Source organism: Phacochoerus africanus, chromosome 7, assembly GCF_016906955.1.
Source record: "Phacochoerus africanus isolate WHEZ1 chromosome 7, ROS_Pafr_v1, whole genome shotgun sequence".
Taxonomy (NCBI): Eukaryota; Metazoa; Chordata; class Mammalia; order Artiodactyla; family Suidae; genus Phacochoerus; species Phacochoerus africanus.
The window spans coordinates 21,750,232-21,774,918 of NC_062550.1; the positions used below are offsets into that span (position 1 = coordinate 21,750,232).

General features: G+C 55.1%; 1 protein-coding gene across 1 annotated transcript in view; it reads right to left on the minus strand.

The window, feature by feature from the left end:
• Positions 1 to 17,730: 17,730 nt before the first annotated feature.
• Positions 17,731 to 24,687, minus strand: part of SMUG1 (single-strand-selective monofunctional uracil-DNA glycosylase 1) — a 41,213-nt gene continuing 34,256 nt past the window's right edge. The window contains exons 6-7 of the mRNA XM_047786804.1: positions 22,116 to 22,245; positions 17,731 to 18,066 (exon numbers count right to left, since the gene is read on the minus strand). Of these exons, the coding sequence (XP_047642760.1) occupies positions 17,946 to 18,066; positions 22,116 to 22,245 (251 nt within the window). The 3' untranslated portion in view covers positions 17,731 to 17,945. The remainder of the gene's footprint in view (positions 18,067 to 22,115; positions 22,246 to 24,687) is intronic.

The window sequence follows — 24,687 nt, forward strand, 5'->3', positions numbered from 1 at the left end:
GAGAGTGGAACTGGCTCCGGAAATCAAACGACCCAATAAAAAATTAATTGTCTAATTAAAACCATGAGGAAGCCCCTTGCCAGAGTCTGGCTCTGAGTCGTCAGGGCTATAAAGGGTGGGAAAATGAGTCTCGGCTCCTAATAAATTCCTGATTTGCAGCTTGGTCTATCAGCGAAGGAGCAGGAGCACTGAGCACTGTGCTGGGCCAGGCGTCCTGGAGCTCATGCCATCCCTCCCTGTGCCCCCAGCCCCGGTGATCACACCACCACCCCCACACACACCCAGCTCCTGCCCAGAGACAGGAGCCCCTCCAAAAGGGACTTCCAAAAGAGAAGCCACAGCTCAAGGCTGGCGAGTACTCCAGGATGACTCTCCATTTCCCTGATCCAGGGCTCACCCGTTTCTTCCAGGTCTTTCTTTGGGAAAGGAAATGTTCCAGAAATTTCTCCAACTGGAGAAGGGTTGTTTGGTTTTTGTTTTTGTTTTCTTTTTTGGCCACCCCATGGCATATGGCGTTCCTCCGCCAGGGATCAGATCTGAGCTGCAGTGGCCACTTATGCTATGTTGCAACTATGGCAACACCAGATCCTTTAACCCACTGGGCAGGGATCGAACCTGTGTCCTGGTGCTGCAGAGACACTACCAATCTCCTGTTGCCTCACAACAGGAGCTCCCGGAGGGCTCTTTGTTTAGGTTAGCTGATCATTGTCATAAACAAGTTGACTTGTCGGTGCATTTTGACCTCACCTCTTCCATTTTTGTGAAAAATGCATTTTGACTGAATACATGAACCAACAGCTCCCTCTTAGACTTTGGTGCTGAGTTTTGCAGGTAATGACAGAGAAACAAAGAAAGGACTCCCCCACACATACGAAAAAGGGCTATGCAAACTCTGCCTAGTTGACCAAACCCTCTAGTCCAGAAATGAGCACAGAATCTGGCAACTCTCAAAGGCAGGTGGGGACCTGAACCTTCACCCTGGACCAACGAATGGTACCAATTCTTCCCTTGGGTCTGTCCCGTACCTCTGTGCCCTCCCTCCCTCAGCAAAAGCAAATGTGTTATACGCAGAAGCACTGAGTCATAACAGCAGGAGAAGGAGGAAGTGCTTAGTACACAGCCTTCAACATCATAATACATTATTTTACTGTACAGAATATGATATGGGATGTATATCTGAGATTATCTTCTTTAAACAAACATGGGGAGTTCCCACTGGGGCTCAGCAGGTTAAGAACCAGACTAATATCCATGAGGATGCAGGTTCAATCCCTGGCCTTGCTCAGTGGGTTAAGGATCCACCGTTGTTGCTGCAAGCTGTGGTGTGGGTCGCAGACGCGGCTCAGATCTTGCATTGCTGTGGTTGTGGTGTAGGCTGGCAGCTGCAGCTCTGATTCGACCCCTAGCCTGGGAACCTCCATATGCCGCAGGTGCGGCCCTGAAAAAAGAAAAAATGGAAACCAAACAAGGGCTGTCTTTCGGAACAGTCACCTAAGGAGGACACACACTTACACCATCTACCCTACGGATTAAAACATTTCTACAAAGACTCCTTTATAGCCATTTTACAGACTACTCAAGACAACCACGATGAGCCAGGCATTATTTTTGACTGATTCTAGAAAAGCAAAAGATAAAGGGTTGTCACCAGTAAGGACATTCAAAAACGGAGTCACATACCCTGAAGGCAATACTGAAAGAGGAGTTACACAACTTGTCGTGAAAGCCTTGTTGGGAGGAGGGGTTCCAGCAAGGTGACTGCTAGGAGGAGGCAGTGCTTTCAGCTGCGTTTCTCTCTGGCCACATCTGGAACGTATTATTTATCATTCCTGATGATCGTTCTTTCGTTCATCTGGTTGTTATTTTTCATCCTCAAGTGAACGAAGGCTTCCCTAGGAAGGAGAAAAAGGGAAGGAAAAAAATGCCTGACCCCCATCTGGGTCAGGATCCCATTTCAGATTTCAGCAAATTCCCATGCCCGAGTGTCACCAGGGTGGCTAGTGGTTTCCGTTTCCAAGAACCCCGAACCAGGAGAGATCCCGATTCTGATTCACCTCCTAGTAACTGCAGACCTACTGGGTGCCACTGGGTCCTTCTATATGGGTTATTCTTTTCTATTTTTATTTTTTTGTCTTTTGTCTTTTTTCTAGGGCCGCACCAGCAGCATACAGAGGTTCCCAGGGTATGGGTCGAATGCCAGCTATTGCTGCCGGTCTACACCACAGCCACAGCAATGCCAGATCTGAACTGTGTCTTCGACCTACACAGGTCACAGCCACGCGGGATCCTTAACCCAATGAGAGGGGCCAGGGATCGAACCGGCAACCTCGTGGTTCCTAGTCAGATTCATTTCCACTGCGCCATGATGGGAACTCCGTGTTATTCTTTTCAATTTGGGGACTTAAGACTTTTTCCTTCCCCAATGGAATGGAATGTGTCAGCTCTCTTCCCTGCTACCTAGTGTAAGACTGCATCCTGCTCCGTGGCCCTGGTGTTCTGGGAGACAGACACCCCGGTTTCCTGGTGCCATGCCTCATGAGGACTTGCCTTTGGAGATCATTTTGTCCCTCTCTCTGTCCCCAGGCAAAGCCTCGTTTGAATATTCCGCATTCTCAGGTTGACCAGCTTGAGCTGGTAAACAGAACCTCGACCCCAAAAAGACATGATGGTGGCCCACCCTCACTCAACCTGGGTGGGGGGGACAGGCTACCGTGCACATCGAATTCTATGTGAATGGCACCACCTAGAGTTGTGCTCCAGGAGTGCAGTGAGTGTCTTGGTCCCTGGAGCTGAGCAAGGCTGTCACTGCCCAGAGATGCTGGCGAGTTGGTCAGCCTCACGCAGCATTCCTGGATGAAAAACTGAAGTTTTGACAACGAACATGTCAACACCTCAGCCCCCGAAGAAGGGCTCAAAGGGGAGATCCCCTCCCCTCATTGACGGCTGGGAGATCTAGACTCAGGACACAGCTCACTAATCTTCTCTCCATCAACTTCAAAGGCAGCTCCAGCCCCAGGGAGGACCTCGAGGGTCTGGAGCCAAGCTGATCCGACCAAGCTCGGTGTCAGGAGACAGGTGCTGGAGCTCAGGCCAGCCTGGGCCTAGAAATCACAGTGAGACGTAGGATCCGGCCTGGCCTAGCGTTTGGGGAGCGATGGGAGCTGGCAGTGGTGGGGCGGTCACCGTCCTGAGGGTAGAGTGAAGGTTTATGACTGTCCAGGCCCCGCCCTCGCGGGGGGCAAAGCCGCTCTAGCCTCCTCACCTGCTGCCGGGTCCCACCGGGAAATCTCCTTCTACCCTCTGCCTAGCCCTGCCTCCTCTCCTTTCAACCTCTTTCATACTTTCCAATCCCAAAGAGTCTTTCTGAATAAAACTCACTGACCTTGGAGTTCCCATCATGGTACAGCGGAAACGAATCCGACTAGGAACCATGAGGTTGTGGGTTCCATCCCTGGCCTCGCTCTGTGGGTTAAGGATCCGGCGTTGCCAGGGGCTGTGGTGTAGGTCGCAGACACGGCTCGGATCCCTCATTGCTGTGGCTCTGGTGTAGGCTGGCGGCTATAGTTGCGATTAGACCTTAGCCTGGGAACCTCCATATGCCGCAGGTGGGGCTCTAAAAAGCAACAAAATGAACAAACAAAAAACACTGACCTTGGTCATTTCCCTAACACAGCCCTTGAGCATTCTCTCGTCCTGCAGGGTCATCTGGACCCCGTGTCCTCCCCTCACTGGGACGGGGGTCCTTCCTGTGTCCTGTTCACCCCATTATGCCAGGATGCTCCCAACCCTCAGCCATTAGGGCCCCAGATAAGCCACCACTTCAAAGGCTGAGACATTCGTGTTGAGGAGAAAGTCAGCCAGTCGACAGCCAGGCCATCCTGACATGACTCCTCCATGCTGGGCACTGTGGGCCCCACAGAGAGTAGGAGTAAGAGTCTGGTCCCAGGAGTTCCCGTTGTGGCCTGAAGAGTTAAGAACCAGACTAGAGAATACGAGTTTGATCCCTGGCCTTACTCAGTGGGTTAAGGATCCAGCATTGCCGTGAGCTGTGGTATAGGTCGGAGACATGGCTCGGATCTGGTGTGGCTGTGGCTGTGGTGTAGGCGGGCAACTGTAGCTCCAATTCTACCCCTAGCCTGGGAACCTCCTTATGCCTCATATGTGAGCCTTAAAAAAAAAAAAAAGAGTCTGGTCCCAAAGAGCATTGGGTCCCACGTGACCAAAAAGGACACATCCATCCCAGATGAATAAATACCAATCATAAACCTGACCATGACGGTGAACCATTTGGGCAACACATTTCAAAGAAAGTGGTGTCATTGAGGGCCCCCAAAAGGATTCACAGAGGAGGTCAGAGAGGAGTCGCCCCTGTAGCCCCTCAGAGGCCTCGGGGCTGCAGAAGAGTCATGGCCCGGGTTGTCCTTTGTTTCCCGGGAGCATTGGCCGTGGGCGTGCACGCTCCGGCTGGGAGCTGCTCCAGCAGTGGGGCTTCAGAGCCAGCAAGCACCTCCTCTCTGCCGGGTGCTCTGTCAGGCACTAGGAACCTGGGAAGGGTGAGGGAGTCCGTGGCTTCAAGGCTGACTGTCTAGGTAGGAAAAGAAAGTGTAAACAGTTCTGATGCCGTAAGGACTAGACGGGAGGTACACCCACCACGCTGAACCTCTGAGGGGCAGGGGAAAGGAAGGGGCAGAGAAGACCTCCTGAAAGGGGGGCTGATGTAAGCTGTAAGCAAGGGGTGCCCTTTCTCCCCCCCCACACCCCTCCCAACACAAGGTCACCTTCGCCCCCAAGAAGAAACCATTGGCTTCTTCAACCAAGGTCACAGTGGGGTGTCATAGCCCAGCACCCTCGGGGCAGAGTATTCAAATATGAACTGGGGCTCCCCCCAGCCCACCTGCCCCCCTAGCCCACCTGCCCCACGGCCCGCCCCAGCCTGCCAGCACCCCGGCCAGGTGTTCTCTGACTCCCAGGCCTTGGATGGAGCCTGGGGAGCAGGGAGGGAGGAGCCTGCTAACTCCTAGAACCACAGGCTCAGCAGCCTTCCTCCTTCCTCCCTTTGGGGACGATGCCCCTGCTTCCCCCTCATTCTCCGTCAAGATCCAGCTCCCATCTCCCACTGCAGCAGCTGCTCTGCCCTCTGCACCTTTGGACGGATGGCCTCCTCTTCCAGATCCTTCCACAGGGGCGGGGTGGGGGGCGGGGGGAGGCAGCATATGGCCCCACTCTCCTTGGCCTGGGCAGGCTATCTTGGAAATGAGAAACCCCCCGTGCCCCATCCTCCCCTCCCGGGAGCACCCTCCCTCCCCTCTCCACATTCCCCAGAAGTTCTCAGACTGAGATCCGTCCTACTCCTACGTGCAGTTATGTGGTGAAATCACCACTTTCCTGCCCCGAGGCGCCGCAGCCGGGAAGGGAGCCTACTCCGACCTTTGATGGAGGCACGTTTTAAAAGGCCCACCTGTCCCCTCTCTCTCCCCCAGCCCCCAGCCTGAACTGCTGGAGCCCCTCATCACAACTTTAAATCCCAGGCTACCCCCAGACACGGCCAGGATCAGGTCACACACACCCTCTCCCGCTGGGGGTAATCAAACCCAACCGTGCGCACTCGGGGACATCTGTCTCCGGTGAATACGGAGGAATCCCAAACTTGAGTGGTTCTGTGACACTTAAAAGCTTCAAGCAGGAAGATCTGCAATTTCTCTTGGAGCAGGGCGGGTGGGGAGGGTCGCTCCGAAACCCTCGTTTGATGTTGTGCTTTCATGGTTGCGGTTTGATCCAGATGTTCCCCACTTGTGGGATTTTTGCTCTGGGAGGGAGGGGCCCTTGGCTGTGAAGACATTTCCATCACGTGCACGTTTGGATCGGGGCGGCTGCGTGAGGATGTCACACCCTGCTCTGGACAACCCTGCCCCTCCACAACCAAAGACCAGAAGAGGGCATTCTCAGAAGGGGGCATTCTCAGAAGGGGGCATTCCCAGCTCCTTGCAGGTCTGCTGTGTCACTGTCCAGACGACCTCTCTGTTCTTCTGGCTCCATAAGATGGAAGTGGGGTTGTTTCCCAAAGATGTTTTCCAGATCATGGGAAGGACAGGAGAAGGAATCAAGAGCCAGATTTCTGGCCAAGGAACAAACAATCATCTAAAAAATTGTGGGGAGCTCTGTTGTGGCTCAGTAGTAACAAACCCAACTAGTATCCATGAGGACGCAGGCTGGATTCCTGGCCTCGCTCAGTGGGTGAAGGATCCGGCGTTGCTGTGAGCTGTGGTATACGTCACCGACATGGCTTGGATCCCAGGTTGCTGCGGCTGTGGTGTAGGCTGGCAGCTGTGGCTCCGATTCGATCCCTGGCCTGGGAACTTCCATATGCTGCAGGTGTGGCCCTAAAGAGACAAAAAGAAAATAACACTTTTTTTTTTTTTTTAAATTACGAATGTAATCGCAAGTGAGAGTGACAAGGTAGGGTTTCTAAGGAGAAAGATTGAGCCCTCTTTTGGATCCATCCTTCAAGGGTGGACATAAACCTTTCTAGACTCACAGGCCCCTCTGCTCCCCCAAGCTGGAAAAGCTTAAGGCTGTCCCTCCCCAGAGGCTTCACTGAAACCCTGGAAATCTTTCCTTCAACCATAAGTGTCTTCAGAAATTCTCCCTGCTGGCCAGCCTCAGTCACTGCTGGCTGTAGCAGGAGGTGGCTTCCTCAGGGAAAGCACGTCAGTCGTACTCTAAAACGAAGAGAGTCCTCTAAAACCCTTCGGCTTCCTTCCAGATAGGTCTGTCTCATGGAATCAAAAGACAAGCTGTCAACTCTGTCAAAAATCAGCTTGCTCCTGGAGCTGTGCTGGTGACCACATACACACTCGCATCCTGCTGCTTTGTGGAGGTCACAGCCCTAACCTGGACATGTGGGTGTTGAATAATAGGGGACAGACGGACAAAAGAAACTCCAGCTTTGCTGGACCAAAACACCAGACCACAAGTGGATCTTTTTTTTTTTTGCTTTTTAGGGTCCTACCTGCAGCATATGGAGGTTCCCAGGCGAGGGGTCAAATTGGAGCTGTCGCTGCCAGCCTACACCACAGCCCGCAGCAATGCTGGATCCTTAACCCACTGAGCAAGGCTAGGGATAGAACCTGTGTCCTCATGGCTGCTAGTCAGATTCATTAACCGCTGAGCCATGATGGGAACTCCCCACGAGTGGGTCTTAAAGGACTTGTATCAGCCACAAGGTTGGATAAGCAGACTTGCTTTAGGGGAAGCGGCCTTCGTGGGGAGAGACAAAGCCCGGGAGGCTTCTGGCAGGAAGGGGAGATGTGAAAGAGACCAGAGGGTGGGAGCCACTGAGTGGATGAGGAGGGCCCCGTGCGGGGGAGAACTGGGAGACAGGCCATCGGGAGAAGAGAGAACGGGTTCCCTGTTGGACTAGAGGGAGGAGGGACGGAGAGAGAGATGGGCACAGGAAGGACGAAGGAGGAAGACGGAGAAAGGTCCACGCACTGTCCCACCTGGAGAATTGGGGCAGCTGTTCTTGGCTCCCCGTGCTCTGTGTAACATCGGGGAAATGCACGTTTTGGGGATCAGCTTATTCTCAAGAGGCCCTGAGGGTCGGTTCTCAAGCCTCCCTCTCCCCTTGGACTTTGATCCAGTCAAGCACAGATGGGTCAAGGCATGATGGTGAGGGGGCGGGTGGCATCGGGTCTCCCCGGCTTGAATGTTTTTTATTCCCCCATATCCTCGCTCTCTCAAGCAATAATTTCTCATTTTGCTTGGTCTTATATAGCCCATATGTCTCTGGCTTAGAGACCTAAGGAGCACTCCATCATTCTTAAGCTGGGCCTTGCCACCTGCAGGCCTCTCCCCTCCCACACATGTGTTCGCACAACTGGGGCAAGTGGTTAGCTTCCCCACGGCCCCCTCTGGCTCCTCTCGCCCTCCCCCCCTTCTCATCTTTCCTACGAGACTTAGAGCCTTCTCTCCTGCGGGAGGGTGGGAGGGGCACGGCAGGGATGCTCACAGCTGCATAGCAGCTGGCCCACCTGTTCTGTGCACTCACAGTGGCTCCCTGGAGGGGACTGATGACAAGGGGGAAAGGTGCTGGGAAATCGTGTGGGGAGGGGGCATCTCTGGCGTGGGACTCTCTACCTGGTCTGGTGTGGTCTGGGGGAAAGTCGATGCTCAGCAAGGTATCCTGGGACTTGGGGAGGGGCTGACAGTGGCGGAGCACCAGCCCGCTCAGGCCACATCACGTCTTGGCGTCTCCCCACCTCCCTCTCCTCTGCCTCTTGCACTCATCATTACTGTGGAATCCAAGTGAGGACACACCTGTCACCAGGGCTGCCCTCATCTCTCCCGGTGGCTCCACTTCCTCCACCCTACACCCTTTCAACCACACCCAAAGGATCTCTCTGCCGGTTTACTAGAGTCTGATGCAAATTCTCCTCCAGAGGCAGACCCGTTCCCCGGCTCCTACAGGTGCCGCTGGCAGAGAAACTGAAAGGCACCCAGAAGAAATGCTCCTATCTCCTCTCAAGAGAGGCTAGCAGACCACCCCCCGTCCCCGCCAGCCCGTCCCCAGCATCACCACTCCTAGGCTGACATGAGGAACCTGAGAAGGGAAGGGCCATCACTGTGGCTGGCGGGCTGCAACGCTTCCCACTCTCTTATTTTAGTTTAAACCTAGGCGCTTCCCTCCACATGTGAGGGTTCTGCTTAGGTGCCATGGAAGACCCCCAGCACCTGCTGCTCACCCACCTCCTCTTCAGCCCGATCACTGCCAGGACCGAGTTGTTTGGGCAAGATGGACCCCCAGGATGGGGCTAAGGAGCGTGGGTGGGAAGGCAGAAGTGAGCGACACTTCCTTAGTGTTTCCTGCAAACCCTGCCAGTCTAGAAGTGCCACAGCCGGGGCCCTGTACCAGACCCACGGGGTCAGTTTGCCAAAAACCTCCCTGAGATGTGTGTGAGGCCCCCAGACTCACTGAAGATGAGATCATGGCCAGCGAGCGACTGACACGGAGCATCCACGTTGTGCTTGATGTGGGCCTGACTCTTGCTAGGGGAGATCAAGAGAAGTACCTATTACCAATACTGGAGACCCCACTGTGTGTACAGAACCCCATACTTTTACCCTCATCCCGTTCAGGCATGAGATCCTATGTGGACCTCAGACACACGGGATAGACAGAAGACAGAGCTTCCCCGAGCCTGGATTGTCAGTGTTGTACAGTGGACTCATCAGAAGACCTTTCCTGGGGTGTTCCCATCGTGGCTCAGCGGAAACGAATCTGACTAGTATCCATGAGGACGCAGGTTCGATCTCTGGCCTCGCTCAGTGGGTTAAGGATCTGATGTTGCCATGAGCTGAGGTGTAGGTTGGATCCCACATTGCTGTGGCTGTGGTGTGGGCCAGAGGCTATAGCTCTGATTCGACCCCTAGCCTGTGAACCTCCATATGCCTCGAGTATAGCCCTAAAATGACAAAAAGGAAGACCTTTCCTGGACACACAGAGGGATAGACAGATGGATGGAGGGAATGGAGGAGTGAAGGGGGCTGGGGAACAGGGTTGGAGAGATGAATGGTCTTGGCTGGACTGACGGATGACACCAGGATGGATGGATGGCGGCTGAGGTTTGTTTACCGGCAGCCCCCAGCCCGCCATTGCGGGGGGAGAGGAATGGCGGCTGGCACATCAGAGGGCTCTTATGGAAGCTCACAGAGATGATTTAGATGGGAATGAATCAGCTCCATATGGATTAAGTGTCCCTGCAAATCCCAGGATCTTACAGATGAGGGGACGGGGCAAGGGCACTGGGGGGTGGGGGGAGCGGCATGGAGCTGGTGCTGGGAAACAGGCCAGTTGGAGGTGCCCTCTGAGGGCACAGGCAGGCCACCTGGCACAGTCACCACCCTCCCTGGGTCCATCTACCCCACCCTCTCTCTGGCTTGGTACCAGGCTTTAGGAAAAGACCCTGTCTGATGGAGGAGTGTCCTCTCTGGGTGAGTTTCTGTCTGCCTCCCCTTGCCTCCGTCTCTCTCTCTCTCTTTTTTTTTTTTTTTTTGCTTTCTAGGGCCATGCTTGTGGCATATGGAAGTTCCCAGGCTAGGGGCCGAATTGAAGCCACAGGCACAGCAACGCCAGGTCTGAGCTGCACCGTCGACCTACACCACAGTTCACAGCAATGTGGGATCCTTAACCCAATGAGCACAAGGCCAGGGATCGAACCCTGGATGCTAGTTGGGCTCTTCACCGCTGAGCCACAGTGGAACTTCCCATCTCTTTTTCTCTCTGAGTCCCCCCCATGTTTTTCTTTTCTTTCTTTTTTTGGTCATTTTAGGGCCACACCCACTGCATATGGAGGTTCCCAGGCTAGGAAGCTCCATTGAAGCTGTAGCTGCCGGCCTACAACACAGCCACAGCAACTCGGGATCTGAGCCGCATCTGTGACCTACACCACAGCTCACGGCAATGCCGGAGCCTCAACCCACTGAGCAAGGCCAGGGATCGAACCCGGGTCCTCACGTATGCTAGTCACAGGTTCACTAACCACTGGGCCACGACCAGAACTCCAGCCCCGTGTCTTTCCATCTTCATTTCTCCATCCCTCTCCTTCTCTGTCCACCTTCTGTGCTGTCCCCGGTTCCCGTCTCTCCCTCCACTCCCCCCATATCTCTTTCGCTAGAGGTATAGATGGCAGGCAGCTGACACGCAGTCCCGGTTCCCTCCAGCCCTCCCTCTGGCTGCAGGCACGCTGCCTGATCTCTCCAGGGCCTTCAAGTTTAGGGTGGGACGGGGGAACCAGGAAGATGGTCTGAAAAGTGACAGAAAGTTCTTTCTCTTCCTCTCTTTCCACCTGGCCCTCAGCCCTTCCTTCTTCCAGCACCAGGTCCTTGGATGAGGGGGGCACGTTCCCCGGGCTGGGGCAGGTCGTGCAGACCACGACTTCCCAGGGCTTCTGCTGGCCGTGGGGTTATCAGAAGCACCATCTCCCCATGCACCCCCCATCCGTGCCCCGCGTGGAGGGCCCTGGAGCCGACTGCACTTACGAAGCCGGCTGCCATGTGGACGCCGACCTGGATCAGAGCACGGGGTAGTCATATATGACAATTGGTTGAAATATCACAGCCACTCTCCCCCCACCCCCACTGGTGATCTATGGGCTGCGTGCCCTGTAAAAATTATTTATCGGGGCCTCAGAGTGTCCTGATTTAGTGCTGCTGCCTCTGGGGCCGAGGGGCCTGCCTGTCCGCCGGAGCCTAAGCGTTAAACGACGCTAAAAAGTTAAACGGCCAACGTTGGGGGCTCACTCAAGGAGGTGCCGTAAAGCTGTCGGAGCTGCTTAAATCAGGAGCGAGGATTCCCGGGGACATCTTCTCACCATATGCCTCAAGCCAAGAAGGCTCTTCTCACCCCCCTGCGCTCCCCGGATCCCAGCCGCCTACAAAGGCCGGGGGCCGCAGCGGCTGGCCTGGGGCCCATCGCAGAGGAGGCCAAGGATGGCCTCCTGCTGGCCTTCTCCAGTGCCCCTGGGGCAGCGCCCAAGAGGGTAAGAGGCCACGTGTCCAGCCCTCTGCCTCTGGCCACTGGTTTCCTCGCTCAGATCCAGTTCTTAAGGGCTTCCAGCAAAAGGTGATACAGCAGCCTCTTCCAGTGGCCCAAGTGAGGCAGTGCTTTCCTAGCGTCTGATTTCAATCTGTGTTCCTGTGGATCAAATCCACTGGAAGTCAGGGTCTTCCTGCTCGGATTTGGAGAAGGTGTTCCATCCAAGTCAGCCTGGGACCTCTGGTCTCCTTTGCGCCCCCCACCTGCTCCTGCTCACACAGCTCTCTGAAAAACAGAGCCCCACCCTTCGATCATTGCCCTCCACCAGGCACCCCTGGGTGCCAGCCTGACACTCAGGCTCATCGACAGTTTTCCCGCTGAACCCCAGTCCATGCTGCCACCACCCGGCCGCTGCCGAGAGAGAGGAGGTGGGCCTCTGCTGGCTGCCTATCACGCCTTCTTTCAGCAGCAGTAAAACTCACCTCTTAAAACCACCACTTGGGTCCCTAATATTTGCCTGGCTATATATCTCCGGTGATATATGGACAGAAATTGCTCGTAAACGGCTATAAAACCTCTCCGTTGAGCTGGGGAGGAGGCGTGTGAGGGCGGGCATGGCCCAGGCTGCAGGAGGATTGGAAGTCGAGACGTTCCACAGAGCACCCCAAATTCAACCCCGGATCCCACGGACCAGGGGCTGGGTGTGCGGCCCTCAGAGGAAGGCTGGAAGGAGGAGCCCCAGGGGAAGATCTCCAAGCCCCTCAGGTGGTATTACGGGGCTCTCCTACCTGACTCCGCCCGTAAGGTGCTGTGTGGCCTTAGGCATGTCACGAAGCAGCTCTGTGCTACAGTTCCCATCACTAAAAGGACAATGACACCCACCCAGGCTCCTCGAGGAAACGCACAGAGAACTAATCCATGCTTTGTCAACAAAGGAGGCTGCATATATTGGGCACTAACCCCAGATGGGCCTGGCGTCTTGGGAAGTCCTGCCACAGGCTGGATGCTCTACCTAATCATCGCCAATCCTGACAACACCCTGCCACCTAGATACTGCCATCACCATGTCGTGGATGCAAAACCTGAAGTTCACTGAGGTGCATATGGGGAGTCAGTTCCCAGGGACCGGTTCCAGAGCAGGTGCCCTCCCCACACGACAGAATGAAACCCCAGCAGCAGGAGGGATAACAGGCGAGACACAAGGGGAACTTCCAAACAGGGATGGGGAGGGTGTAGTTAGGAGGTCTCCTCTCCTGGGTCCCTCCTGGGTTAGGAGGCCTCTCGTGCTCTGACACGTCTATTCCAGTCTCCCGAGGGCCCGAGAGCCAAGGGTTCCTGCAGCGCATGCCCAGTCGCTATACATTATCTCCCAGAGAAATGGCGCCCAAAGTAGAAGGAGAAAGCTGGGGCTTTGTAGGAGGTCAGTCCCCTCCACCCAGGAGACCAGGAGACATGGGTCTTGGGTGGGCCAGGGGAGGAATGGCCTTCGTGGGGGCAGGTCAGCAGGTGGAGACAGAGATGGCCAGAGTCGCAGAGCCCCTGGCCCAATCCCACCCCACCCCCAGCGCCCGGGGCATCCCTTCTGCTTACCCCTCCCCTGCCCACCCCCTCCCAGCCTCTGGATGCCTCTTCCTCAAAGACTCCCAGCCCTCCCCTCCCCCCGACCGCCCTCTGTCCCCTCTGCTCCCCCCACACTCTCCCTCCCCACAGCATCTCCCTGAGAGCCACTGCCCCCTCTGGTGGTTCCACCCTCCCCCTCCCCCACCCCCACCCCCACACTGTCCCTCCAGCACCTGGCCACTCCCTCCAGCGTGAGCCCTCATCCTCTCCCTCCTCTCTCCCAAGTCCCTTCAGGCCCTGGTTGCCCTCTGTGCTGGCCCAGCCTTCCCTCCCTCCTGGGGTCGCTCTTGCTCCTGGACACCCCTTCCTTCCATGACCCCCAGCCCCTACCCTTCCCCGAGTGAGCCTCTCGTGGCTTCTCCCCTGCCCTCCAGGACCCCCAGCCCCTGTCCTGCCCTTTGTCCCCTTCTTGGGATGAACCAGGACAAACAGGAAGAAGGCCACCCTCTGCCCCACACCTCTCCTCCTCTGGTGGCTCCCACCCCCAACCCCACTTTTCTTTGAGTTTCCAAATCAACCTTCCTCCAATAATAATGATAAAGCAGGAAGCTGGGCCGGAGGACAGTACAGATTTTTCTTCTTGACACGGAGTTTCCGATTAAAGGCAAAGGGACATAAATCCTCCTGCGTAATTGCTGTGCTCCAGCTCGGAGCCACTCGGAGGGGAGGCTCCCACTCCTCTGCCCCTGCCCCCTGAGAGCCCCACCCCCATCCTGAGCAGGGCTGGTCTCCAGAGGCTGGGCTGGGCTGGGCAGGGAGCAGGGAGGAGCATAAATCCTCCAGGAGTCCAGCCTAGATGGACTGCGGCTCATGACCCACCTCTGAACACCCCACCTCCCCCACCCCAACCCCAGCCCCAGGCAGCCCCTCAACCCCTTACACTGAGAGCATGCTTTATATTTTGGCCAAGTTTCTCAGCATTCATGATCTTGTCTGATTCTTGTAAGGACCTTGCAAATTATTAAACAAACATCAGATTTATTTAATATCAGGAGAGAGGGGCCCTGAGTGACTAGCCAGTGCAACTCCCCTCATTTTACAGATAAGGAAACAGGCTGTCGAAGGCACTGGCAGGGCTGTCCTAGCCCCCTCAGAACTCCTCTTCTCACCTACCAGGAGGGGCTGACACTGCTGAGATCTATTACATTGGGGCCCAAATAATCTCCTCTCCAGGGGTAGCCTCACTCACTAGAGAACCTCTTTAAAAATTAGGAATGCCTGGAGTTCCTTTTGTGGCTCAGTGGGTTGAGAACGTGATATAGTATCCATGAGGATTCAGGTTCGATCCATGGGCCTTGCTCAGTGGGTTAAGGACCCGGCGTTGCCGTGAGCTGTGGTATAGGCCGACAGTTGCAGCTCTGCTTCAACCCATAGCCTGGGAACTTCCATATGCCTCAGGTGCGGCCCAAAAAAGGAAAATTAATTAGGAATTAATTAATTGATTAATTAGGAATGCTTGCTTTATCCCCTAAGATTCAAGAAAGAAGACATTAAGTATGTGGGAATTGCTCCAGGGCGAAGATTAAGGGCAGATCCTGGAGTCTCCAAACCTCCTGCCTCCACTTTCATGCTCATTCTCAGGATTTTACTCCCAGAGATTCTAACCTCTGGTGACTCCGCGGGTTGAACTCTCAGGCTGGCCAGGAAATCTCCGCCTACGTCCCTTCCCTCCCCAACTCTGCCTCTCCCCTCTTTTCCATCTAGGCTGCCCACTCTCCTCCTCCACGAAGCCCTCCTGATTTGAAACCCTTGGTTCTTCACCTCTGTTTCTGCCCTGAACGACCCCCTCTGTCTATTCCTAAATCAGGTCCTGGATGTGAGTGTCTTCGCCCCTCATCCAATAGGCTGGGCCTGTGTGTCCTCCCTCTGCACTGCCATTGCCCAGCCCTCCCATCATCTGCCCCTCTCACACCCGCCCAAATCCAGGCCCCAAGCTGATCTGTACGGATGTGTGTGCAGATGTGCGTCCTGGGAACCCAGCAGGTCCCTCTCCTTTTACCCACATACCCACAGGATATGGAAGTTCCCAGGCTAGAGGCCGAATCGGAGCTACAGCTGCTGGCCTGTGCCAGAGCCACAGCAATGTGGGACCCGAGCCGCATCTGTGACCTACACCACAGCTCACGGCAAGGCCAGATCCTTAACCCACTGAGCAGGGTCAGGGCTCAAACCCGAGTCCTCATGGATACTAGTCCAGTTAGTTATGGCTGAGCCATGACAGGAACTCCTGTATCCTATCATATCAGTGGGCATTTCCACAGAAGCCTCAGGATTCCCACCTGAGGTATAAACGATCATGGCGTCTGGGTTTCTCTGGCCCTCGGGGGCCCTCTGGTCTGCTGTCCTCCCAGACATCTCACGGGAAGAGGCGCCTTCAGTGGGACCAAAGAAAAGAGAAGTCGCGGAGTTCCTGTCGTGGCGCAGTGGTTAACGAATCCGACTAGGAACCATGAGGTTGAGGGTTCGGTCCCTGCCCTTGCTCAGTGGGTTAACGATCCGGCGTTGCTGTGAGCTGTAGTGTAGGTTGCAGACGCGGCCCGGATCCCGCGTTGCTGTGGCTCTGGCGTAGGCCGGTGGCTACAGCTCCGATTGGACCCCTAGCCTGGGAACCTCCATATGCCACGGGAGCGGCCCAAGAAATAGCAACAACAACAACAACAAAAAAAAAAAAAGAAAAGAGAAGTCGCACCCGTCACATCCTCGTCCACTTCCCCATCTCTAGCTAAACCTGAGTCTGACTGATTCAGCCAGGGCTTCCCCAGGTCTAGCCTCTAGGCCACCTGCTTGAGTTTCTTGGGCATCCTGCCCAGCTGGCAGATGACCAGGTCCCTCTCCTGGGTCTGACTGGCATCCTTCACGCTCCGCATGACCCACATCCTCCACCCGTGCCCTGCGCACCACCCCCCGCCCCCCACCACAGTGAAACAGTGGGAGCAATGTCCAGTGGGGGTTTTGAGGTCTTCAAGAAGAATGTCCGGCGAGTTCCCGTTGTGGCTTAGCAATAACGAACCTAACTCGTATTCATGTGTATTCATGTAGCTGCGAGTTTGATCCTAGTCTGGCTCTGTGCTGTGAGCTGTGGTGTAGGTCACAGACACGGCTTGGATCTGGCTTTGTGGTGGAACTTCCATATGCCGTGGGTATGGCCCTAAAAAAAAAAAAAGGAGAAGAATGTCTGGTCTGGGTGAGGGAAAAAAAATAAGTGCAAAGAAGCAAGAAGCCCAGCTTGAGGGGTTCAGGAACTCCTGCAGGGAGCCTGCGGGGGGTTGCTCTGCGATGCTTGGCGCTATTGCACTGCCTGGACTGGCTAGTCCTGGCTGATACTATAGGGCTCGGCGATGTTCTCATAGATTCTGGATGCTAATGTCTGGTTGAGGGTATAACCGGGAGTTGCCCTGAAGATGACGGTGGGTTTTCTGGGCTTTATGGTAGGGTTTCCCTGAGATTTCTAGAGGGTTAGTCTAAACGGCCGCAAGCCCAGGCTTCTTCCTGGTCCTGGACAGGAGAGGGACCTAAGGCTATAAGAAATAAAGGGTGGGTGGGGGAGCAGAGGTGGCCCAGGTCTCCAGAAGGGGGGATAATCTGAGGCCCTTCTCTATCCCATCTTGGTATTAAGGTCCCCAAACCTGGCCAACAGCTCATTTGTGGAGATCCAGGAGCTGGGAGTGGAGAAGGAATTCTTTCTCCCTTGGGAGTGACTGCCAGCCAGAGGTGGCGCCGGGGCATGCTCCCAGCTTTCCTTAGGGAGGAAGGACCAGGGAGAGGGGCCTAGGCAGGGGGGCCGTCCCCCGGGATGTGTGTCCCCAACAACCACCAGGCTCCAAGCTCCCACCTCAACCTGAGAGCCACGCCTGAGTCTGAGGCGGGGGACCCTGTGGAGGAAAAAGAAAAGATACAGACCCTTCTCCCTGGAGACCCCGCTCTTCCAGGGGGTGACAGACCCTCATTGTGGACCCTGGTAAATAAATGGAGAATCGTCCTTGCCGCTTAATGATGGAAAGCTTCCTGAGGGATGGGGGTTGCGGGGCAGGGATTGGGCAGAGAGGTGGGAAGGGAGGGAGTCCTGAGCAGGAGCAGGCTGAGGGCCATTTCAGAGGTGAGCAGGGGTGAGGGGGTGGGTGTTCTGGCCCCAGAGACCTGGGGTGGGGTCAGAAGAGTCAACACCCTGTACCCATCATCACTCAGCAAACATTTGCTAGGGCGGCAGTGCTTCAGGCGTGGCACCAGGATACTTGAGAGGAGTAGCAGCTGGAGAGTTTTGCAGCTCAGTCCCCCCTCAGACTGGCGGAGTTCTCCAGGTCCTTGCTAGCTAAGCTTCCACCTCCGCGTGTCTCCAATCCTAAAGAGGCCCATTATCCGTAATTCTAGCTTCTTTCTTCCCCGGGGGTCCCACTCCTGCCCCAGCCCTTGCCCTAGTCCCTGTCACTCCTAGTCCCTGGAGGACATTCTGGGCCACAGCCACAGCAGGAGGGATTGGAGTTAGACCTTCTGAGCACCTTCCCAGCAGCAGGGAGGAGGAGATCTGAGGAGCCGAGAGGGAGGCCAAGGAAGTAGTGTGTGCGTGTGTGAGTCCAGGCCGACTCTGCATGGCGCTGGGAGAGGCATCATTCATCCGCCCAGGGATGGAGATGGGGCAGGGGGAGGAGAATGAAAAACACCCACAGCCCATTAACCTACTTTTGCAACTTCATTAAAACAGAGTCTCCGACATGTCGCCATAAATTGTCTTGCGAGGAGGAAGCCAGATCCAACATCCAGTTCTAGTGGTGAAGCTTCTGAGAAGAGCCTGGAGTCACCAGGGTGGAAAGGATAGACACTGCTCGGGGGGGTGGAGGCTGAGTGGCTTTGCAGGCTGGACCAGTCCTGCTGCCAACTGCAGGGTCTCCTGGGTGGGCAGGCTCCTGGGTGAGGGGCTAGGAGGGGGAATTTCTATATTACACAGTTGCTGCCCTGCTCAAGAACCCTCATAACAACAAGGATTTACTGTATAGCACAGGGAACTATATTTAACATCTTAAACTATAATGGAAAGGAATTTTTTTAAAAGAATATAGATATATGTATAACTCAATCACTCTGCTGTAAACTGAAACTAACACAATATTGTAAATCAACTATACTTCAATTTAAAAAAAAAAGAGGAGTTCCCAATGAGGCTCAGTGGGTTAAGAACCTGACTAATATCCATGAGGATGTGAGTTTGACCCCTGGCCTTGCTCAGTGGGTTAAGGATCCGGCATTGTTGCAAGCTGCGGCATAGGTCATGGAAGCGGCTCAAATCTGGTGTTGCTGTGGCTGTGATGTAGGCTGGCAGCTGCAGCTCCGGTTCGACCTCTAGCCTGGGAACTTCCATATGCCATGGGTGTGGCCCTAAAAAGACAAAAAATTTAAAATTATTTTATTTTTTGATGATCTTTTTAGTTTTAAAGATTTTCGTTTTTTTATTATAGTTGATTTACAAAAATTATCTTTTTATTTAAAAAAAAAGAATCCCCATAGTTTCCTAGAGTCCCTTATAACAAATCTTAAAGCACTCCCCAGCCTTTCCAAGCCTTCTTTAAGAAGCTCTGTTCTGCCTGAAGCCTCCTGAGTGCAGCCTGCAGACAGTGTGAGGTCCGCGCTGCCCTGGCTGAACGGGCGGCCTGATCCAGCAGACCAAACACTGGCCCAGGGCGAGCAGGCTGGGCTTCCACTCCCCAGCTGGCTGATCTGGACCCAGTCCTGGCGCAAGGAGAGGGACTGCCAGGGTTCCAATCTGACTTTGCCACTGAAGAACCTCTGCCAAGTCACTTAACCTCTCTGTCCCTTAGTGATCTCACAGGAATAATGACACCTCCTAAAGTGACTGAGTCTTGAATGCAGAACCCACAGAAAATGCACAGCACTGAGGACCTGGCAACTTCTTAGGACGTTAGTATCTACTTATGTATCTAGGGCTTCACAGACCTGAAAAGGACCTTGGAGTTCACGGGAATCTGATCCTCTGGTTTTACCAATGAGGAAACAGGCGCAGGGAGAGGACGTGATGAGTCAGAATCGGAATCAGAGCCCAGGTTGCCTATTACCCAATCCAAGCATCTTCCCCCAAACATCCAGCAGGGCCTCAGTTTCTTCACTTATGCAATGAAGGTATAATTGGAATAGACCAGTGGTTTCCTTCTTTTATTTTTGTCTTTTGTCTTTTTAGGGCTGCACCCACGCATATGGAGGTTCCCAGGCTCGGGGTATAATCAGAGCTACAGCTGCTGGCCTACGCCACAGCCACAGCAACTCAGGATCCAAGCCTCATCTGCGACCTACACAACTCATGGCAACACCAGATCCTCAACCCACCGAGTAAGACCAGGGATCGAACCCCCAACCTCTTGGTTTCTAGTTGGATTCCCTTCCACTGCACCATGATGGGAACTCCCTCCTTCTTTTATTCTTGTTATTGCCTTAGAACCACTGTTCAAACAATATGCTTAATAAGCAAAGGTGGATGAGGTCTGGAGAAAATTGTCCAAGAGTGGGTGGGGAAGGGGTCCCTCCTTCTGCCTCAGCAGCAACCCCAGAGGCCTGCCAGAGACACCAGGGTGTCACAGACCCCGGATCACGCCCCTGGCCAGATGACCTCAGAGCTTCTGCCACTGGCACTTTGGGAGGCTGGTGCCCCAGAAAGAGCGAGAACTTTTTAAAGCCCCTCGGGGAGAAGAAGGGCCTGAAAAGAGACTGTGGGGATGAGGTTGTTTCTACATCATCTCTGCACAGAAAAGGGGTGGAGGGAGTGAGGGAGGGATGCGGGGACTGGACCAGAGGGATGCGGGGACTGGACCAGGCATTACACACCCTGAGCGCCTCCACCCTCTCCACGCATCCCAGCTCTGAGCAGCCCCGCACTCCCGCCATAGCTGCAGCCCAAGAAAACATGGCCATAAAACAGACATTTGCTTTAATTTTCACTTGAAGGGGCAATTTAGCACAGGCTGTTTGCAAGCTGTCGGAATTCTTTACGAGGCTCTATCATGTTTTCCCAAAATGCTCCCCCCAAGCGGCCTCCCGGGGTCAAAGTTCATACATCACTATTTAGCGGGGAGAGGGGTCGAAGAGAGCATGGGAGATTGTGGAAAGCAGAGAATATATATTTTAAAAATCAGATCAAGAGCGGCTGGAAAAACTAAGAGCAAGAGAAAGCCAGGACAGGACAGACCCTGGTCAGAGGTGAGTGCTGTGTGACTTTGTCCAGGCCTCTGCCCTCTCTGGGCCTCCCACAAGTGGGTCCTGGCCATAAAAACCAAACATTGTGATTCGGGCGCCACCTCAAGGGCCCTCACACACTTATTCACAATGACCTGGATGCTTGATTCGATTCACAACCAAAGCCATCTCTCTGAGTCCTGATGGGCATTTCTGCTCCGCGCTTGCCCTAGCGCTCCCTCCCAGCAACTTCAGCCCCCACAAACTGCTGACCCTTCTCTGTCCCCAGTCTCCCCCTCTTGGTCCCCACCCCCTGCTGGCTTTCTAGGGTCTTTTTTACCCTCGGAGAAAGTGCTAGATTTTAAAGGATCCTCCCAGCTACTCCAAGGAGGTGAAAAGTCTCCAACGCACCTCCTCCCAAAGCGAGGCCTGGCTCCTCTCCCTGGATTTTCCCACAGTCCATCCCCTCTTCCCTCAAGAGCCCTGGGCTGAGAGGCGTCAGGAGGAATAAACCTCCCCCACCATAAACAGAGCCCTCTTTCTGGGTCTGGATGTACCGAGGTCATTGGCGATCACAGAGCAGGGAGGGGCTGGAAAGCTGGACCCTGGGGTCCCCTCAACATCTTCCTGATCCCCTTCGGCTCCCTGTGAAGAAAGTTCCTGCCTCCAAGGTCTTGTGGAGGCTGGGGGCCAAGGGGGCCAAGGGTTGGGGGGCCCTCATCCAACCCTCTCCCAGGGGTGACATGGGAAGCAAAGGGGAGCCAGAGGCCGTAGCTGTAGGACAGGGGTCCCTCCACAGCCAAGACCCCTCCCCCTGCCCCACACTTCTGTGGAATTTCCCTGGCCACTGATGACAATTCCGGCCTCCGCATTCCCAGAGCAGGGTGATGAGGCAAGGGGGATGGGCCTCAGGCTGGGAGCGATCCCAGAGGTCAGGGCAGATGGGGGGCAGGATGGCCCGGAGACTCTGGGAGCCTGGGGTGTGGGAAATCCCGAGATCCCTGCCTTGCAAGCCTTTGCATAGGAGACTCCCCTGAGGGGCAGACCGGAAGCTCACCGGGTGTTCTGCAGCCCAGACCTCCCAGCACAGACCCCAAGGACCCCAGGCTGATTGCAGAGGAGGTGAGGGTGGGGTCCCCCAGGCCATGATCAAGGAGAGAAGAAACAAAGCCGAGCCCCATCCACCCACCCACCCAAGGAGACATGAGACAGGAAGGGGACCCAGACACAACTCCCCAAATCACCGAGTTCCTAACTGTACTGTGCATGTGAATTAAGCGTCTCCCTATTTAATCTTCTCTAGTGACCCAAAGCAGCCCGAAGAGGTTAAGGAAGTAGTCTAAGTTCCTGTGGGTCTGTCTACACCTGACACCAACTTTCTCCCTGGGTCGGGAACCCTCTGAGTTTAATTGCCATTGACCTGGTAACCACCCCCAGCCTCCTTACCGTCGGTGTCGAAAGGGACTATCTATGCCTCTATCAGAGGATGTTTGTCTCCAGCCTCAGCACCACAGAAATGCAGACTCTTAGAGGAGGGAGGTCGAATGTCCTCGTGGGTGGTACCATTGGGAACCCGGTGCTGCTGGCTCAGGGTCACGCAGCCCGGAAGAGCCAGAGCAGAGACTTGACCCAATTCAGATGGATGCCCTTCCCTGGAGCCAGGCCCTCAGCTCTTTACACATACAGATGCCAGTTCCCACATAAAGATGACTAGATATAGGCCCTGCCTTGAGGGGCTCAGAGGTGGGGAGAAAGGGCCCTCCCCCTAACCCGTAGAAAGACTTACCCTCGGAATGTCAGGGACATGGAAGGAAGAAGCTGCTGGAGGCTGAGGCAATCAAAAAGGCCTCCCGGAGGAGGTGGCCCTGACCCAGTAGAGATGTGCGTGGGAAGAGGCTTGTCCCCGGTGATCCACCCTGGAGGAGGAAATGTAAATGCATAGGACGAGTCTTTCTTCAGGAAGACACTTTTTTTTTTTTGTCTTTTTGTCTTTTCTAAGGCCGCTCCCACAGCATATGGAGGTTCTCAGGCTAGGGGTCTAAATGGAGCTGCAGCTGCCGGTCTACACTACAGCCACAGCATCGCCAGATCTGAGCCGAGTCTGCAACCTACACCACAGCTCATGGCAACGCCGGATGCCCAACCCACTGAGCACGGCCAGAGATCGAACCCCCAACCTCATGTTTCCTAGTCGGATTCGTTAACGACTGAGCCACAACGGGAACTCCCAGGAAGACCCCTCTGTTGGAGGATTATGGGGGACCAGGCTAGGAGGTCAGGTTGGGACTAGATCAGGGAAGACCTTGAACGTGAGGCTAGAGAGTCTGAGTCACCCCATAGACACCAGGGAGTCATGGAAGGTTTTCATTTGGGGGAGGAGGGAGGGAGACCCACACAAGGGGGCTTCTCGGGAAATTGACCCTGGAAGCTCACAGGGCAGACACGTGGGGAGAAAACATGTCAGTGTATCTGTGTGTAATCTCTTAGGGCGGGGTGTGTGTGTACACATGTTAGTGTGATGCTAAGATCAGGAAAACCTGGTTTCCAAAACCACCCTGGTCTGCTCCTGGTGGGAGGGGAGATGATGGATCGCCAGCTCCCCGCCCCTTCTATCTCCCTCCTATCGGCCCTGAACAGGCCACAGCATTGCCACTGTCCCCGGCAGGCCCAGAAGAAACCTTCTGAGAAGCAGAGACACACACTCGGGAACAGAGTGAGCATCCCCTGGCCTGACACATCCCCCAAACCTCATGACAGTCGTGAAGGACACCCAGGACATTAGGAGAGGGCAGGGGAGGGAGAGTCAACAGCCTGTGAGTTCAGAAGGGCAAAGAGAGTCAAGTGCTGGGGGACAGGTCCACCAACTGGGACCCAGGTAAACACAGGGAGCAGGGGAAATGCAAACAGAAGAGGGGTCACTGCGGTCACTGGGAGCCCACCTGCCCCTCGCCTTCCTGCTCATTATCCTCACTGCAGGCACTGGCTGAAGTCAAGGGAAGAGCTGTCTTCTCAGGACAGCTGTTTCATTTTGTCCTCCTTAGGGACCCAGGGTGCCAGTGGCTCAGGCCACCCCTTCCCCCTCTTCCCTTAGCTGAGACCCCCAGTGATGGGGGGGCACTGTGACTAATGAATCCTGGTGTGGCTGTCATTACTGAGCCCTGCAGTGTCCATCAAGAGTGATCAGCAATCGTCACACCATCATATCCACTGCCCCCAGGGGGAGGGGGCTGGTGGCCAGGATTCCTCGTGCTCTTCACCAGCTCTGCTCATTACTTCCCTGGTTTCCTGCCTTGAAACCCATGAAGAATCCTAACTTGGGGATTCATAGCATCTCAGAGGCACGGCAAATCTTGGAGAGGTCTCAATCCCTCTGTAACCACCGACTTGCCCACCTCCAGCCCGGGCACGGCAGCCCACCAGGCGTCCAGCCATCCCGCACTGGGGACCCATTAAAAATAGGCGCCTAAGACCTTGGTGGGGAAGCCTGGAGGAGTTCTGCCCTCTTTGCAATCCCAAGGAGTTCCCCCACCACTCCCCAGGCCAGCCCAGACATAGCACCTCCAGCAATGATCTGTGACAAGCTTCTCGAAGGTCCAGGTCCAGGGTCACCCAGCTCCACTCCTCCAAGAAGCCCTTCTATGCTCTCCTTCCAGCCCTGCCACTCTAACTCCAGCTTCTGCAGCTGTGTGCTGTGGACCTGCCTCGGGGCAGGAAAAGGAGACTCTGATTCACTTCCCAGGACTTGCTCCGAACCTCTACCTCCCCGTTTCTGACTTTCACGCAACTGTATCTCGTCCCTGACTGCTGGGAAGCTCTCCTCCATATTTAACCTGAACCTTGCCCTCAGTGGGAAGGACTCGGAGAAAGGTCATGTATTCAAAGTCCTGTCGCAGCTTCCCAGGTCACTGCTGTTATGGCTGTGACGTGCTTTCGTTCCCTCTATCAGCCTTCCAGAAGCCCTGCCTTCCCCCCCACCCCACCCCCACACGCCCATCACCCCAGAGCAGTTCAGGGAATGCCTGCCTCCAGGCCTGGCTCTAGCTCAGGATGTCAGCCCAGCCCCAGTGGAGTAAGCGGGGAGGTACAGCCCAGCCCAGCCCCCAGCCCAGGCTGGAGAAGGAGGTAATTAGGAGCTGTGCCATCCCTGTCCCCCAACAGGTACAGCTGAGCAGCTGCATCCATCATGGGGGGGGCAGCTGCCAGAGAAGGGAAGGGTCACGTGGCTCAGCAGGACCAACAGGAGGGTGAGGGGGACGTCGTGGGGGCCGGGGATTGGCTGGGCTGCAGCCAGAGAGTCAGGGCTGTAGGGGATAACCTGAGAATGACCTTGTGGGGACTTTAGCCCCCAGTCTCTGCTC